This window comes from Lates calcarifer, linkage group LG13 (assembly GCF_001640805.2).
Source record: "Lates calcarifer isolate ASB-BC8 linkage group LG13, TLL_Latcal_v3, whole genome shotgun sequence".
Classification (NCBI taxonomy): domain Eukaryota; kingdom Metazoa; phylum Chordata; class Actinopteri; family Centropomidae; genus Lates; species Lates calcarifer.
The window spans coordinates 5,994,034-6,011,937 of NC_066845.1; the positions used below are offsets into that span (position 1 = coordinate 5,994,034).

A 17,904-nucleotide genomic window follows, 5' to 3' on the forward strand; every position below is an offset into this window, starting at 1 on the left:
TCGTGCTGTCATGGTAACAGCCCCACCCACCTCTCCAATTGGTTCCTGCCACACAGATGCATCCACTTAGTGTGGGATCATTCAGTCTGACATGAGTGGGATGAGGGCAGACAAGGAAGGGAAAGTGAACAGCTGGCTTAACCTAGAAACTTTCTCCTATACTGATATTGTGCAGCCTGGTGTCTTGCACTGTAGCCTAGTACACAACACAGGCCATAATCCCGATGCTGGTGGGCCTCCATATGGTGAGTGTAACAGTGTGTTTTAATGAGCCTTTCGTTTGCAGGTTGAGGCTAAATTTTACATTTCGGTTTTGGGCTGAATAAATTTAAAAGCCCCTGCTGTGTAGTAAAAAGTCCAAGTAGAAGTTGGCAGGGAAGAGAAGGAGGGAGGAGAGATTTTGACTTATAGTCAAGGCCTTTCACCAGGTTGGGAACTCATCATTTTTATTTCTTCATTATAAAATCAGTGATATCTGTGTGTCGCGGCCTCGAGGTTGACCCTATGGATTTCTCTGGTAAAAATGCCTACCCAGAGATCATTAATTGCGACAAGAACATCGGTGTATCATATTTATCTATTTATACTGTAATAAAATTAAAACATATGAGGGTCTGACAGTGACCCCATATGTAAGGTCTCAGTGATGAAGCGGTGTACTCAATTCACATTATTGCAGATGTGAATGTGTATCTATCATATTTATCTAGGAGTAATAAAGAGTAACTGCATTACATAGCAGGTGATCACTTAGATTCCATTTTCATTTAGTTCCCCCCTGCCTCGCCGACTCAGTGACCCAACAATCGATATCTACAGCCATGCTAATAAAAATCTGTTCTGGAATGACCCACATCTTTACTGGAATACTAATTTTTCTCAGTTTCACTCTACTGTATGCCTCAATGCCCCTGCCCTCCCAACAACAAATTCAACCATTCTTCTGTCCGTACTTATCTCTCTCTACAGATGTGATATTCATACTCATAATTTAGCCCAAAGGATGGAAAGATAAATAATTATTCCTCTGCTGGAAGGGGGAATCGGGGGATGACACAGCTAAATAAAGCAGTAATTGGCGCTATTAGTGTTGTAATGGAGTGTGAATCGAGCTGAGAGAAGAGTTTGACAGTTTCCAAGGTCAGGTACATTACCAACTCTGAATCACAGAATTAATTCATTGCATGCTTGTCCCCTTCACCCATTTCACTGTCTTCTCTCTTTCGTGTCCTAAAATTGTGTTTAGCATTGCAAATGAGGCTGGAGTACTGGTGAAGATTGGTCAGGCCCGTGAAGGGAAAGAGATGAGCCCACGGCGGCTACTTTATTTGTTGTTGTTGATGTTGTTGTTGTTTTTCATTATATTAGGCGAGAAAAGGCAGTTATAGTAGATGTGGTCAGGTTTCAGTAAGAGAGAGGGAGTTAGAAGAATAGGGGTAATCCAAAGTTCGCTCAGAGGGAAACAAATAAACAGAAATAGGTTGTTATTGCTGAGGTCACGGTGAAAACGAGAGCTACAGAGCGAGTTAAAGAGGTAAAAAGGTGAGAGTAAGAGACAGACCAGGGGAATTGTGGTTATTTACAAGTCAGCCCTGGGGCAGCAGTGACCATGCTCTGCCTTCTTCTCCCCTCCTACTCTCATCTCTCCTCTCTCCTCTCCCCTCAAACCTTCTGCCCCTCCTGCCCTCCTCTCGAGATTCCGCTTGAGCAGAAGATCAGAGTTTCTGTTTTTCTTTTTCTGTCTTATGAAATAAAGCAGTAATAAAAGCAGTAATCTGTGCTATCGGTGCATTTACTGTAGCTGACACTCCTCTTTAAACACCTGGCAGTTGGGGGCTGTTAGATGTCTTTATCAAGGTCAGGTTGACAGGGTCATTTATTTGCTGTCTGATTTGAGCCTGTGACTCTTCTGATGTAGAACTGCCACTTCAAGCCCCCGGCCACACTCCTGCTTCATTCTTCTCCTTGCTTGAGGGAGTCAAGTGCCATCGCAATTCTTAAGTTGAAAAAAATCTGATCAAATTACACACTACATTTTGTCCAAAAATATGGCTTCATGGTAATTTGTGCTTTGACCACTGCTCAGTGAAAAACTGTTGTAGGTTCTGCAGCGGTTGTCGTATTTGTTGCATGCTATAACTCTTAAATCAATCAAATCAATATTTTGAAGTACTTTGCAAAATTGTTTTCAGTAAGGCCCGTGCATTCAATTTGGTCAAGATTTTTTTCTGGTTTGCATTTGACATTTCAGCCTCTGGCAATGTTGTATCATGCTTTATTTGTGTATCACAGCAGTAAAATCCAAAGGCATGTCCAATTCAATCTGAGGGCAAACTAATCTCATCTCTGCACTTAATGCAGTTCTGGGAAAGCACAGGAGCTCGGGGATAACTCTCAATTCCACAAGGTTCACTCATAATGAAAGTCTTGTGCAAATTACTTAAGTCTAGATTTCTCTTAGTCACAGCGTCTCTTCTTTATGTGAACAAATCCATTTGAATTTTTTTCCTCATGCCTCTTATTTAATTCTCCATTGTTTAAAACAAGATGTAAGGCATAGCTATGTTTTCTCTATGCGTGCGTTTGTCTTTTTCTATCTTTAGCTAAGTGTTGACAACATGAATCACCAGCACATAAGGTCAGCAGTGCTTCTTCAATGAAGTACATATTTCTTTTGTGCTCTTGGGTTGTTCAAGAACTGTACTGTATTGTTCAAGGACATGAGGGGATTCCAGGCAAAACGACTTGACTGTGTAAAGCAGTCTTCTATTAGATTTGAATGGTATTTTCGTATGATTGAGCTTGATAGATTTTAATCTAACACTCTTAGCTTGACCCTTCACAACCTCAATTTGTTTAGTTCAGCTGCAGGATCTACACACTTGAGGAACCATCTCAATATTTACACATCAACCAACTACCGTCTAAGCCAGCATACTGTAGCTAAGGGGGTCATTGACAATGGCCCTAACCTGAAATAATTTTACTCCACGTACCAGCCATGAATGTTTGCACTGCGAAAATAAATTGTTACAAACACTTATACAGAGCAGTTTGCTTTGGCAGATAGTTATTCCTTGTGAGAGGTATGTTGACAGTGTTTTGGACATATTACAAATATCCCAAAGGTAATATTTCCCTTACAAGGACTTTGCTTGGTTTCTGGTCAGGATGTGTACGTTGCAGGGATTTAGAACAAATAACTGTCATAGGCTGGAGAAAACTAGCTCAGACTAGACGTGACGATACCACAGTAACAAACTGGCCTGTTCAGCCTAGTCATCATAAGGGCCAGTCTAAGCCTGTCTGCCTTACAGATGTTCAGGTAACTTCTACAGTATACGTTTGGCTATTTAAAATAAATATAGTCTCAGTCTTGCTTTATTTCCCCCTCTCTCCCTCTCTCAATTTTTCCCTTCTCCCCCCTCAAAGCTTCCTTCCATGCTAACTGATGTGGAGTTAGGTTTCAGTGTGGGTCCCGTCAGTCCTAGACAAATACAGTCTTGTGATAACCTTGACACACAGTGCGGACAACCCAGTCAGCTCTCTGCCTCAGCAGCACAGCCTTGCCTGTGTAAATTTGTTTGGAATTGTCAAAACGCTGGGAATTTTAATGTAACAGCTTCCCCGAATGTCACAGGACTTAGAAAGTGTAGAATTCATTTAAGAACTGTTAACAGGATCCAGCTGGCTCTCCTCATGTGGAGCAGTGTGAAGGATCGATTTCCTCCGTCACAGTTTATACAAACGTGCTTCCGTACTGTATACATTTTACTGCCAGAGAACCTGAATTGTATGTCCACTGCCATTTGTACTGATACAAAAAATTAAAGGTTTTTTTTTTTTTTTTACTCAGTACAAACGCACACCTAGCACAGCACAGATCTGTGTGAAGTCAGAATATTTTCTTATTTAAACCTTCATTTCAGTAGCTGAGCTTTATACCGTTTTAATAGTATGGAATGTGTGCGTTTGTCCCATTGACTTTTTTTTCTTTCTTCCCCCCTTCCCTACATGTCTGTCTGAAGGATTTCCATTGTGCGTCAGTGTGTTTATACATGCCGAAATGCAACGTGTCTGTGTGCGACAGTGTGTGTTCTCCGAGAGGAATTTATGTTATTTGCTGTTAACACAGCTCATAATGGAGCATTGAAATCAGAACCCCTCCAGGCCTGGGCAAATGGCGCGCTCCGCCTGCCTCAAATGATTACACTCCTCTGCCCTCAGGGCCAAACGGCTTCGTTCTGACGAGGGGAAAGAATGCGATTGATCCAGACTCACCCCAAAATAATCAAATCAATTCATTTTGTCCTCTTTCAGCTGTAACTCTGTGCCAGCCTTTTGAAGTATTCATCTGAAGGACTCAAGGAAAAAGTGCCTTAATCTTCAGAAAAACGGATCCTTTTTGCTCGGCAGTGCCACATATGTCAGCGCGTGTGTCACAGAAAAGGCCCACTGAGTTTACTGTTCAATGTTAGGTCGTCTCTGTGGGAGGAATTCATCTTTCCACACTTCCACAAACACAATGGAACATTATGTATTAATCTAGGGCTGTGCTTTTTGAGTGGTGAAATTCAGTGCATTGGCGTCTGCTGCAATTTTCGTTGAAAATTACAGCGATGTAGTAACAACGTTCTGCTCATTCGACTGGGCAGACACAGAGACGCAGAGACACAGGCACGCATAAACATGCCAGACTCACACAAATTCACCAAATGCTAATGTTGTAACATTTGTTGAAATTTTGGCTAACCGCAAAAATTAAGACAAGTGTCCAATTACAGGGACAAGGATCCAGCAGTAAGCTGTATTGATTCATACAGAAAAACACACTGTACTGCCAAGCACCACACAGTGTAACTCACTGAACTCCTTATCTTGACACTGTTTTCATATGTCTCCTATATGTGTTAAAATAGGAGACATAATGTGCACCCCTGGCCATTCACTCTCTGCTGATGTATGACTCTGGGGATTCTGATCTTATTCAGCCTCAGTGGAATGTTTTCTTTAGAAACCACTTCACAGTTTTCTCATCTGTTCCTCTTTTCCTCTCATCCTATGTCTTCCCCTCGTCCATTCCATCCTCTTTCACTCCCTGTCTTCCTCTCCTTTCCCCTCATCTTTTTCACTCTTTCCCTCTCGTCTCTTCTTCTCATCTACCTTCTTTTTTTTTTCTTTTCCACTACTTCATTAGAGTGAAAACAAATGGGCAGTCCAGGTTGTGAAACAGAGAGGGAAGCAAACTCACACAGTCAGCACGAAGCTGGACCAAGAAAATAATGACACTGACTGCTACCGGCCCCTTCAGGGACAACTGGTGGAGAGAGTAAGAGTTATCATAGTAATGGAGGAGATGAGGGTGGAAAATGGAAGGTAAAACGAGGGGTGGCCTTGAGGAAAAAAAAAAAGGAAAGGAAAAAATGATTTAACGAATGACAGAAACCAAGAGGAAATAAAGGTAAAATTAGATAAAAGGAAACAATAGAGTCAAAGCCTGCTATTTCTTTCACAAATGGCCCCGAAAAAGTGTTTTGTGTAAGCAGTTTTGAAGTGTGCTCCCATTACCTGTATTGAGGTGGAGCGCCGTTTGGGGAACAGGTATGAGCGCCGCTGCACCCCCAGATAGAGCAACCAGACAGACCTTGTTAAAAGAACAGACATACCAATCAATATGGTCGTTCCACTGGTGCATCCAGCTGCTGGGGACTATACACAGATAGGCACGGCACAGCAATTTGCAGATATAAACAAGGGCCTAATTGTTCAGGGCCTGGAGGTTTGGAGTGAGGAAAACAAAGATGAAGTATGGTGAAGAGTTAGGAGGCATTTTAACTCTCGTTTAGGAAATGAGAGTTTGGGAGTTCAGCAAAACTTTCTTTGATGAGTGTTGTTATTGTGAACGGCAGGGATCCTAAAGACCTCTTAAGTGAAAGGGAATTAGGAGGGAGATACTGCATGCACAGCATCAGGTGTACGATAGGCAGGTTCTCTGTTTCCTATTTTCCAGGCTTTGGTCAGCCTCGGATGTTCAAAGTCGAGAAAGTAGTTTGAAAGAGTCATTTGCCATTTGTGATTTTCGGTGTAATCTCGGTGTCTCATCCCGCACAGAGGAGCTGTATTGATTGGCGGTCCTAACTGGAGCTGCCTCCTGATCATCCCTTCATCTTGTTTCTAAAGGGCAGGAGTGAGGGACAGTGAAGGAGAGAGGGTAAAATAAAGTGAGACACCGACAGAGTTCACTGAGTATTTGAAGGGAATCTCAGAATTGCCCTTCAACAAAAATCTACCAGACACACACATGTAAACCTGACCTCACCTGACTCCCATACACACTCACTTTTTTCCCTGCCTTCCCTCCACTTTATTTTTACCCCTCTCCCCTCTTTTTGTTTCTCAGTTTCTCCCTCCCTTACCCTCCTCTAAGCAAGGACAGCCAAGGTTGTTTGAATTTTGGATGCTGCTCACATCTTTTGTTCATTCAATTAGTTCATTCAAGTTGCCCCCCCACCCCACCCCCCTCCTGTCTTGTCTTTCAGCCCCCCCTTTTTTTCTCCCCCTCCTCCTCCCTCATCCAGCCATGTTTACTCATCACAACGGAGGTCAACATAATCTCATGGAGTCATGGGCAGACAGTAGACAAGACTCAGTGTGGCCTGGATGCTCAGAGTTGCCAATTGTGATATGTTTTTGGACAATAACTAACGTTTGGCTCAATACGTTTTTCCCTCCTCTCAGACACTGAGAAAGACAGCAGGTGGTCACAGCCCATTTTTAGTCTGCAGGCACAGTATCTGACTGTGCTGGTGATGAATTAGCTATTAAATGCTAATGACAATGTAGCTCCCCTCACTGAATGCTATGTCTGTGCAAATTTAATACATCCAGAAGAGCTTGGGAAATTATTTCTGGGAGGGGGGGTGTTATCGATTAAAGCCTCTTATTGATGTCCAGCTTTATAATTGATTGAAAACAGAGTACCCAGTGGATGTAAATGCTTTGAATAACTTTGGCTGTTATGCTGAGGGAAAGTGTGTAGTCAGAAATAATGTTGCCATGGCCTGTGGCTGCTTAGTTAACATTTGTGAAAAAGAAAGATTTTTACCCAAGAGTTTTCACAAGCAAAGATAGAGATTTATTTTATCATGCTGTCAAGATTTGTGCTTGTGCTGACAGTGAACAGAACAAAAGACTAAAATCTGTGTATGCAGTATTTTTCATTGACCTTTTAAATACTGAACAGCTCGACTTTAATTGCAGTGCTCTCATTTGATTATTCAGAACTGACCTATGATTCAGACTAATCACTCTAAAGAAGGTGGTGTCCACACATTAGGCTTACCGATGAGACCACTGAGTGCTTCTCACTGCCTTGTTTGTAACTTAAACCAGTCCACAAATTTAATTTGTTCTCTCCTCGCTTTTAAAGAGTCACTATGAATTTTGTATCGTGGTGTTCTTTGAGAGGACAGGGTCAAGCTGCCCTTGCTCTTTATTTATTCTGAAGAACAAGGGAGTCATGCGAGGCAAAGAAATTAAACACAGGAGCGCCGTTGTGATTATCTTAAAGAAATTCTGCTTGTGTCTGACCTCCAGTAAGCCGCTCTGGAATTTGTTCCTACAGTTTCTGTGTGTGTGTGTGTGTGTGTGTGTGTGCATGTGCGCACCCATTTTGCTACATTGTGCTTTTTGCCATTTGAGGATGAAGAAGCGGGTCTTGGTTTACAGAGCATTCAACAGGCCAGTTATTATCTTATTTTACTCCCAGTGACAACAATATATGACCCAAACCCATCCCTTTGGTGACAAGATGACCCCACCCTCTCTGTCTGTATCTGATTCCCTCTTTGTGTATCACTCTATCACCATATCTCTGTGTCTTTCTTTCTCCGGTGCTCCTTCTGTATACTTTTGTTTTATGTTGGTTTTTTTTCTTCTCCAATGTTTTACTATTTCATCAACTTTGGTATTGTAAAATGACAATTTTGCTGGTAATACAATTATATCAAATTACATCTTTACTTGCCATGAAAACAATTTTGTATCTAGTATCCAACATGCATAAATTAATTCCAAGAAGAACAGGAAAAGAGAGACGTGCTCTCCAAGGGTCTCTACAGTCAAACCTGGTCCAAAATACACACATGGTTTAATTAGACCCAATCCAAAATGCAGTCGACCTGAACAAACCACTTCACAGTTCACTCTCTGTCTTGCCTCAAAAACCACATTTTTTCCACCACTGCTTATGTTGAATGGCCTGATCAAAGCTAACCACGAGTTTGCTTCGATCCATTAGATATACTGACACACAGATCCAAGAGCCAGGGCAACAGAATGATATCCCGATTAGACTGAATAAACTATAATTTGGACCTAGAGTGAATATGGACCCTGGTCTTGGTTAGAAGTAACCAACTGGGCATATGAGGACCTCTAGACTAGGGCTGGGCGATATGGGCAAAAATGTTATCACAATAAAAATTTTGATGTTGGTAATTATCACAATAAATGTCAATCATTTTACCAATCTGAGCCAGAGAATGATAATAATGATGAAATCTAACCTAACTATTCTAAAACCTAACTTGTACAGTGCATACCTCTATTCCTGTGATTTGATTGACCAGTTTGTAATTTGTTTCTGTGTATTTAATCCAAGTATGGAAATTAATTATATCAAACATTCATAGATCATTTGTTATATTTCTGTCAAGGAAAATTATATCATAATTTTCTAATAATTATCGCAATATTATTTTATATCTCAATATAAAATTATAATTACTGTTTTGCCAGTATGAGGGGACCTATGCAATATCAGGCAGGTCCCACAGGTACTGAATCAGATTGGAATTTGGGGAGTTTGGAGCCCAGGTCAACAGCTTTGGCTCTTTGTTGTGTTCCTCGAGACATTTCTGAGCAGTTTTTGTGGTGTGGTGGGAACATTGTCCTACTAGGGGAGGCCCCTGACACTGGGGAGTGTTGTTGCCATTGGAGAGGGGTGTGCTTGGTTTGTGACAATATTAAGGTGGGTGGTACGTGGCAGAGTAACGTCCAAATGAATGTCAGGACCAAAGGTTATTCAGTAGAACATTGTGTTATAACAAGATGATCGATGTTATTCATTTCATTCACCAGTGGCCATAATGTTATGGCTGATCAGTGTATATATTATATGAATAATCTATGATTCAAAAATGTAATACTGTATCTCATTTTTAAGACAAAAATTAGTTGTGGTTACACCCATTTTAATTAAAGCATCTTTTCCTGCTACAGTTTTACCATTTACTGCAATTAAAGTATTAATTGCAAAAGAAATGGTCAGTACGGGAACATAAAACCCCCTGAAAACTCTAAGGCTTGTTAGTTCTCTGTGTTGCCACAACACCTCCCATTGTTATGAGCTTTACTTTAGTTCCACCTAATAAGATGTTGCTCTGATAGTGTTTTACTGCATTTTCTTTTCTAAGACAAAGACAAACAAATAAATTGTGCTAAGCCCCTTGAGTTATGGAATGTTTTCTTTCAGTCTGCAGAGATAAGAAAGTCGGTGTAGAAAGAGGGATTGGGCTCAGCCTTGTACACATTCTTTTAGTTACCTTTGTCACGCGTGATGGAGTGTGGGGTTTACAAACCTGGAACCTCTTTCTCTGACCCTGTTCAGTTGAGCCCCCATTCTTGTGTGTGCGTGTGTGTGTGTGTGTGTGTGTGTGTGTGAGAGAGAGAGAGAGAGAGAGAGAGAGAGAGAGAGAGAACGTGTGAGTGTATGCACTGACACCCTGCTTTTCAGTTCTGCTGCTGTCTGATATTGTGCAGGGATGAGGTTGTGTGAGCGGGACCAGACCTTAGTTGTCGCAAGCGGTGCCTGACCTGGTTTTTAAAAACACATTCAGAGCCATGCTCTGCAGATTTCTGTGAGGGGCGCTCAGCTTTCTGAGACAAAATCAAAATGTTTGAGCTCAGGCTTTCCTCTGTAAGGACCAGTCTATTCCTTAAGCTTCCAAGCCAATGCATCGATAGCTCATTTAGAAATATTGAATCCTTCAGAATAAGTTTGTGGCAACCTTTTTTCTGTCTCTATACTTCCAAAATCCATCTCTCTTGCCCTCCTTCCGTTCCTTCTTATCAGAGATAGGGAACTATCTTTCAATTGTCCAGTCTCTCGTTTATAAACTTTACAACTGGGGCTTTTCCTCTGAGCAGTTTAAAGGAGGCTATAAATCTGCCCTGTTTAAATCCAGACTTGTTTAAGCTGCCTTTTACTAAGACCTGATGCACTGCATTCTTCTGCTGCCTAAACAGGCTTTTTAAACATTTACCCCAAATGTATTTACTGGTTGACTGATATACTCTCTACATGAGAGTAGACAGGGAACGGGGGGTATTTGTCTCTCTTTATGGGCCTGGGACTAGAAATGGCTGCCACATGGCCAAAGAAAATGAGAGAAGTAAGAAGAAAAAAGAAAAGAAAAAAGAACCCCGCAGACCTGTGCTGAATTTAATGAAAACACAGAGGAAATAAAAAGAAATAGAACAATTTTTCTTAAAAAAGAAAAGAAAAGAAATCACTGTTAGCCATATAAAAAGGGCCACTGAACATGTCTTTGTTTTCTGATATCTGCATGCATATTAATTTAAATTCAGTTTTGAAGTTGTTCAATATCAACAGTCAGTGTTTTATTGCTTTTTTGTTCAGGGTCATGTTGCTACGTACAATACAGCACTCAGTGGGTTTTGATATATTCAAAAGGAGCGGAGGCCATATTTTTTTTAGTCTTCTATTTCCTAAACTCTCTCCCTCTCTCTTTGTTCCATTTCCCTCCCTTGATTGCTGGGAGCACTCAGAGGGTGTTCTCACCATGCCGGTCTAATATGATATGCATCTCCGTGTTTGTGTATCTGATTATCGATTTACGACCCTGTTCTTCTTTTTCCCACCGAGAATGTGAACTGCTGCAGCATTAGTCATCTTTACGACATGTTTTACTGTGCTGCTTACCAGGGAAAGGCCCGGTATTTGCGGTAAATGTATATTTTACGTGGTGATAGAGTGCATTTGCATCAGAGGATTAGTCTTAAAAAAGAGGGGGGGTGCTCACTGTTAAGACGGAGAGCACATGAGAGCACTCCGAGAGAGAACAGAGGTCAGCCCGGGGACTTACCGTCACTTACCTTCAGCCGTCACATGTAAAAGTAGAGGAGTGGTTGTCAGCAGGCACTCACACACACATCCCTATAAACTATTCATGTTTACTGTACAGCATGTTCAAATAAAAGGTGCTTTTTGCTGAACAGCATATCAGACATACATCTTTTTTGTTTTCCCCTCATCCCTCTCTCGCCCTCTTGTAAACCCTGACAACGGCACATTACCCGTCAGCATGCATTACACCACACTTAGATCTACAGGACAGCATCTTTGAAGTTAAAATGGGGGAAAATATCATAAGTATAGGCCTTGCTCCAGATAGCTGTGGCTGCGCTCCCAGATGCTTCTCAGAGATTAGAATCATCAGTGGGTAGCGATCTGCTCTATCATATGGCTCTTCTACAGACTTGGCAGCAGGTTTGGAGGAGGGCTTGTACAGTACAGTACACTGGATCTGGACTGTATGGGGTAAAAGAAAAGAAAAGAAAAGCTCCCTGCCAGAGTCATATATCTGAAGCACCATTCCATTCACCAGAACCCCCAGAGCTTTCTGATAGCATTTTTAAGCTTATGTTGCTTAGCAACAAAATATTGTTAAGCTCAGTTTTGCCCAGTAACAAAATTTCACTCCAGGAAGAAACAGCTGAATCACTGGTTCGAAGAAGTCAGTGGCACAACTGTTGTAACCAGAGGACTCCCCTCTCTGCCAGCAAGCTACCCACAGCATTTGGTCTGACCTTCGTCTCTAACATCAGCTCTGAACTGCAAATACCAAGCAGGTGTGGTGATGTCATCACATCTCATTCAACATACCGCAGAGCCATGGAAAGGGCACACAGACCCTTGGTCTGGAAAGAGGATTGTAGCTGTAAACTGACTAAGAGATGGTTTTCTTTCACAGGAGGCTGTTGTTTTAAGGCCTGAAAAGACACATAATAACTCTTGTTGTCAGGCCAGTGCAGTGAAGGAGAGTGAATGGACACTATGATGTATAAATGCCTCTGTCAACAGGATTTGCTTTCCACCGGCAATAAGTTGTTAAAAGGATACAAATGGTTTCAAATATGGCAGGTACAAGGAGTTTCTCTGCTGTGTTGTAACCATTTCAAATGAATACAGGCTCGGACTTGATTGATAGTAGGATAATTTTTTTCTTCAATCTTGTTTGCCCTTTGCCTCTGCCATAATAACATGTTTGAATTCCAATCATTTAATGCCTATTGTATGTGACGGTAAACAAACGTCAACAAAAACATAAAAAAAACTAATGTAATGCAAGTTTTTTTTCTGCACACACAGTATTATCAGTAAGAGCGTCACAGGGCAGACAGTTAGTCTTTGCATGATTTCCATCAACGTGATCTTGTAGCAACTCAAACATTTAGCGATGCTGCAACCAGCAATTAGAAAATGATTCAGCATTTTGATTGGGAGCCATTTTGTGTGTGCCGTGTTTGCTCAGCAAGTGGAGCTGCACTAAATTAGCATTAATGAATGTTATGGCCTCCCATCAGTTTGACAGGTCTATTCTTTAGATCTGTTTTAATTGTAATTAAGCTCTGATTAACGAGCTGGGGGATGTTTCATTCTCTTTTCAAGAATATAGCATAATATGTTATGAAGGCAATCAGGGGTTTGTCATTTTATCTGCTAATGAGGCTCAGCCATATGTCATAACAAACTTAACTCCTCTCTGTAGGAGCAGCTTTTCAAGACCTTGGTTAAGCTGCTCTTCTGCTCCTGCCTTGGACCTTGGTGAGGGCAACATGCAGCCGTCTTTGTAAGCAAACCGCAGGTGTTTGGAAAAAACAGGTGTGGGGTCGGCCCTGTGGCGTAGAGCTTAAGACACTGACTGTGAATTGCAATGTCCCTGGTTCAGATCTGTCTACGCATTTTGTTGCATTTCTCTCTCATAATAAAAGCATTAAATGTTGCCAAAAAAATACTTTTAAAAAGAAAGAAAAACTAGGTGTAAGGGTGATCTAACATCACATAAAAGCTAATGATCACTCCTTTGGAGCCAGTTACTAAATTGGTTGAAAAGGATCCAAAGGTTGGCAGATCAGACAGTTAATGAAAAGTTCTCAATTAATGATTCAAGTTAGTAGTGAAGTGAGATGCACAGGTCAAATCCCATTAGATGGAAAGAAGAGACTGCATTAATTCTTGCTTCTTACCATTGTTTATTATTAAAATTGGTTTGATTTGTTCTCTTTGTCAGGATTCTTTAACAGCTTTTTTCAAAAGGTTGAATATAAAAATCTATGATGCATCAGCCATAAAAGGATAACAATCTTAGTCTCACTAAACTATTGACAGAAGATGCAGCCATATGTATCTTCAAAATGTGCATAAAGCCAGTGGATGGAAACACACATACTGTAATCAAAACAAGCAATCTCATTAAATCATGTTAAACAAAAACAAGGTGCAGAGATTCAGAGTGCTGCAGGAGTTCTTTGATTGTTCTTTGATATTCTCTTTCATGCCCTGTGTGAATAAACCTTCAGGATAGAATATCCAAAAGGTCTGCTGTTTTATGCCAGTGTGGTCAAAATTACTGCTTCACTTGTTCAGTTTGATCTTCTCAGTACAAGAGGAAATAGGGTGGCTTGGTTTGTAAAGCTGTCTGGCATGTGGAATGCTCTCATTATCTCATAATAACAATGTGAGTTCTTTAAGGCAAAAGGCTGAAACATAGTTTAATTAATTTATCTTGCTGGAATTTTCTCATTTCCACTCTAATTTAATGCACCTTTCCAGCAGTTCTGGTGTCAGAGTATTAGTTCAAATTTAAAAGCCCTCTGCCAGTCTCTGTTATCTTTTTCGTCAACCCTGACTGGAGAGAGAACTGATGCAGGACTATTTTTTAGGCATTTGTTCTCTGAATATTCTCGTAATGTCTGATCAGAAAAACAAAAAACAGATGAAAATAAGAAAGACTTGACCCTGTGGTCTTTATTTTATTTTTTCTGTGTCAATGGTATTTGGAAAGAGTCTGTTAAGCCTCCAGCTCGCAGCTTCTTCCTTGGCAATCAAAGAGAATGCTAACAGGCTGCTGTTGCCTTTTAGTCTTATTGGATTCACTGGTGCTGCGAAGAGTTTCCATCTTCCCTCTGTTACCCAAGAGGCATCAGTGGTCTGTTCGCACAAGCACACTTACTGTGTTTCCCTGAGATTCCGCTGGTTTTATCCCTTTTTGTCCATTTATCCATTTGTTTTCTCAATTTCTCTACTTGACAACAAATTGCTGATACCCACCACTTAATGAAATTGCGTTCAGTACGGACAAAGAAAATGACAACCACAACAGATCATAACCTGAACAAGAGCCAGGGAACTCTTACCATGCAAGGCTTTTCTTCCAGAAAACACAGAAACCAAAGGGCTCTTGGGCAATGAACTCGGGGAAAACTGTGAAACACTTTGTCACTGCTTTGCCAACAACGGATGACTGTGTGCTCAACATGTGTGCGAGTGTTTATACATCATTTCCCCTGGAAAGTGTCACACTCGCGGGTGGGCGGGGGTTGGTTCTGGGTGGGTTGCGGTTAACCCCTCAAGGTCTCCAGGGTTACTCTGCCTCTGCTCTTTGTCAGTTTCTCAGGCTTTCTCACTTTTGGCTCTCAGTGATGGTCTGACAGAGTGTTAGACTGGCAAAGAAGTGCTGGAGAGTGCCATTAGCTGCTTGTCTTTCTAGTCCTCTGAGAACATGAAGGCCTCATTAGCCTGGTGAGCTCAGCTATCCACTGGTGCTGAACCCACTGCCATAGTCCAGTTGTGTGTGTGCATATGTGCATACACTGTATGCTCTTAGGAAATTACATATCCGTGATATTAGTCTAGTACACTGCCATTTGACAGGTCAGTCTGTGTTTCTGATTATCTTAATAAGGCATCATGGGGCAATGCAGATTTTTAAATTACTCCATTTAAATTAAGTCATTTCAAAATCTGCATTCATTGGACCTAAAGCACTATTTCTGTTACATTTATATGGTTTTGAGCTGATTGCCTCTTTTTAATATATCTACCCAAGACTTCCTAGAAATATGCTCTGAGTGAATGATTTTGGAATAAAGATCTTGATTGGTTAATTCACACAAATTATGAATCTTTCACCTACCCAAATTTACTTTTAAATTACTATTTAAATACTTATTTAAATTTAAATTTAACAACAGCTACATTAACTAATAATCTTAACCAGAGGTAGAACAATCTGCCAGGTATCCCAGTATCTTTAAAGTATAGGTTCAAATAGGTTTTAACCTATTTTAAAATAATAGTCAGGTGCCCATATGAGCATTAAAACACGCTTTGCTTGCTGTGGTCCTGTGTAAAAAGTGAAGTTAATGTGAGCCTTCAGCACTCAGGTAAAGGGTGATCTTGCAAAATAATGGTCTTTTTGCACAGAATTCCCTATTTTCTGTTACTGTGCCTCCACTGCAGCTTATTGTGTTAATACTATCCAAGGAAACAGAAAGAAACAACACTAACCTCAGAACATACACTTTTGGACTGTGGGACTGTAGAGTTTGCTCCCCTTAACATCCACTTATCCCCTTGTTTTGGAGCTTTTGGCTGTGTCACATGATCCTCATCAATAGACATTGTTTTCTGAGTCATCCACTAGTGTGGAATGTGTGACATGTGGGAATATCCACTAAAGTTTTAAAAAAACAATTATTGTTAAATTTATTGTTGCTGAGGTAGAACTTATCATTTGGTCATTTTGTCAACAGTATGTATCTTTGTGTGTGTCTGTGTGTTTTGCAGGTGAACGAGGAGACGGTGGAGAGGCTCGTGGTCCAGTACCCTCACATTGTGTTCAGCACGGTGATGCAGGACTGCAAGAGAACCCTGGAGAGAGCTTATCAAATGGGCTGGAGCCCCAACACGTCGAACACTTCGTAGCTACTGCTGAATCACACACACACACACACACACATACACATACACACATGCACAGAGAGACACAGAGGCCCTTTTTGTGTACAGACATACACAATATTTGCAGCCCAATCATGTTTGCTTCTCATCCACTGTTCAAACATGCATGTGAACATGTAGCTACACACTCACAGACAGAGGTCCAGTCTGTCAACTGGTTCATTTAAAGCAGCAAAGATTCTCCCATTTTAAAATATTGGCCTCTCGTGTTTCATAATTAAGCAAGACATTATAACACCTACCAATCCTAGATTATAGTCCTCATTATCATCGGCTATAAATCAGATTACATCCAACCATATAATGTTCTTTCCTTGACCAGATCTTTGAATTACTAGTTTATTTTGGTGCAAAGCAGTGCACTAACAAGTATTATTTGATTTCTGCTATACGTGAGTGTTACTCAGTTCATAGAGTATTAAGCCTCATACATATTAAGTTCTCTGCATCACCTTGGATGGAGAGGAGGTAAAGATGCATGAGGGTTCAGTCTGGTCTTGAACGCGTGAAAAAGATCCAAACAAAAGAATGCGTCATGAAATCAAAGACATTCTATGATGATCGGACCGGAATTATTTTGAATGGAGAAAAAAAAAAAGATGCATAAAGGTTTGTTGCCTCAACTGGAACCAATGTTCCAGAGCACTGCGTCTACGTCGGTCCACTGAGGTGTTTACTTCTTCCAAACTGAACTTGACTGCTGCAGTGAGATCGCACAAGACAGAGCAGAGACTTGGAGATTTGGAGGCAACATGTGAACACTTTGGTCCGGAAGATGACTGATCCACCAGGGCTTCAGACCTCACTTGAGGCATTTTGAGAAATCTGTGATGTTTATTTTGTCCAATTAGAGCTTTTTTTCCCCCTTTTCTTGGATGTTGAATACAGTGTTAAAGGCATTTGTGGACTCATATATATATATATATATATATATATATATATATATATATATATGTGTGTGTGTGTGTGTGTGTGTGTGTGTATGTGTGTCTATATATATATACACACACACATAGTTGTGGTACAGAAGAAAGATTCAGGCCAGAATCAGTCAAAACCCTGGCAAATTTATGGTGGGAAAACAGCATTGATTATATTCTAAAAGTGCATGTTTACATTGAGAACCTTATCTTATCTTTTCAGCTGGATATGGAGTTATAGTTATGAAGGGAAGCTGAAATTAACATCCATATGACTTGGGATCAATGCTGCTTTTATTGCCATGCATAGATTAACCGTTGACTGAGCATCACCTTGAGTCATTACAGGATGAATTAAACAGTGCTTGAAATAGAAGTTGCCTTTACCCAAAGATCCTGGGTCATATTATCAGAATATTAACCACAACCACCTTGATGACAGGTAAGAGGAAATGTTGCCTTAAGTGGTTAGTAACTGCCATCCGATTAGTAACCTGTAATCGACCCAGAATTTACAAAAGAAATGTTTATCTGCTGCGTTTATCAGATACCCTAATCCCATTATTTGTTCTGATATATACATATATATAAATAAATAATGTGTAGGATTTACTTAGCCTAATATTGGTTTTGAACATATACTTGTAACATTAGTTATGTAGCAATGCAATGACGGATTTACCTTTCTTAGTGGTGTAGGACGTAAAGGAAAACCTGGCTTGGGCCTATAACCGGGGTCAGTAGAAACTGGTAGGTGAGAGTAGATCATTTTTCATCTATTCTATAGAAACTCATCAGTGTACAGTTAAAAATGCAAATAACCAGGGTATTTTTCTATGGTGTGAACCAGTTCTGGGCTCAGCCTCCACACACAAT

The 17,904-nt window shown here is 40.7% G+C and overlaps 1 protein-coding gene across 1 annotated transcript in view; it reads left to right on the forward strand.

Annotated features, from left to right (window-relative positions):
- The window catches only part of fbxl17 (F-box and leucine-rich repeat protein 17), a 204,570-nt gene extending 187,526 nt beyond the window's left edge, over nucleotides 1-17,044 (forward strand). The window contains exon 11 of the mRNA XM_018675016.2: nucleotides 15,935-17,044. Coding sequence (XP_018530532.1) covers nucleotides 15,935-16,072 — 138 coding nt within the window. The 3' untranslated portion in view covers nucleotides 16,073-17,044. The remainder of the gene's footprint in view (nucleotides 1-15,934) is intronic.
- Nucleotides 17,045-17,904: the final 860 nt, after the last annotated feature.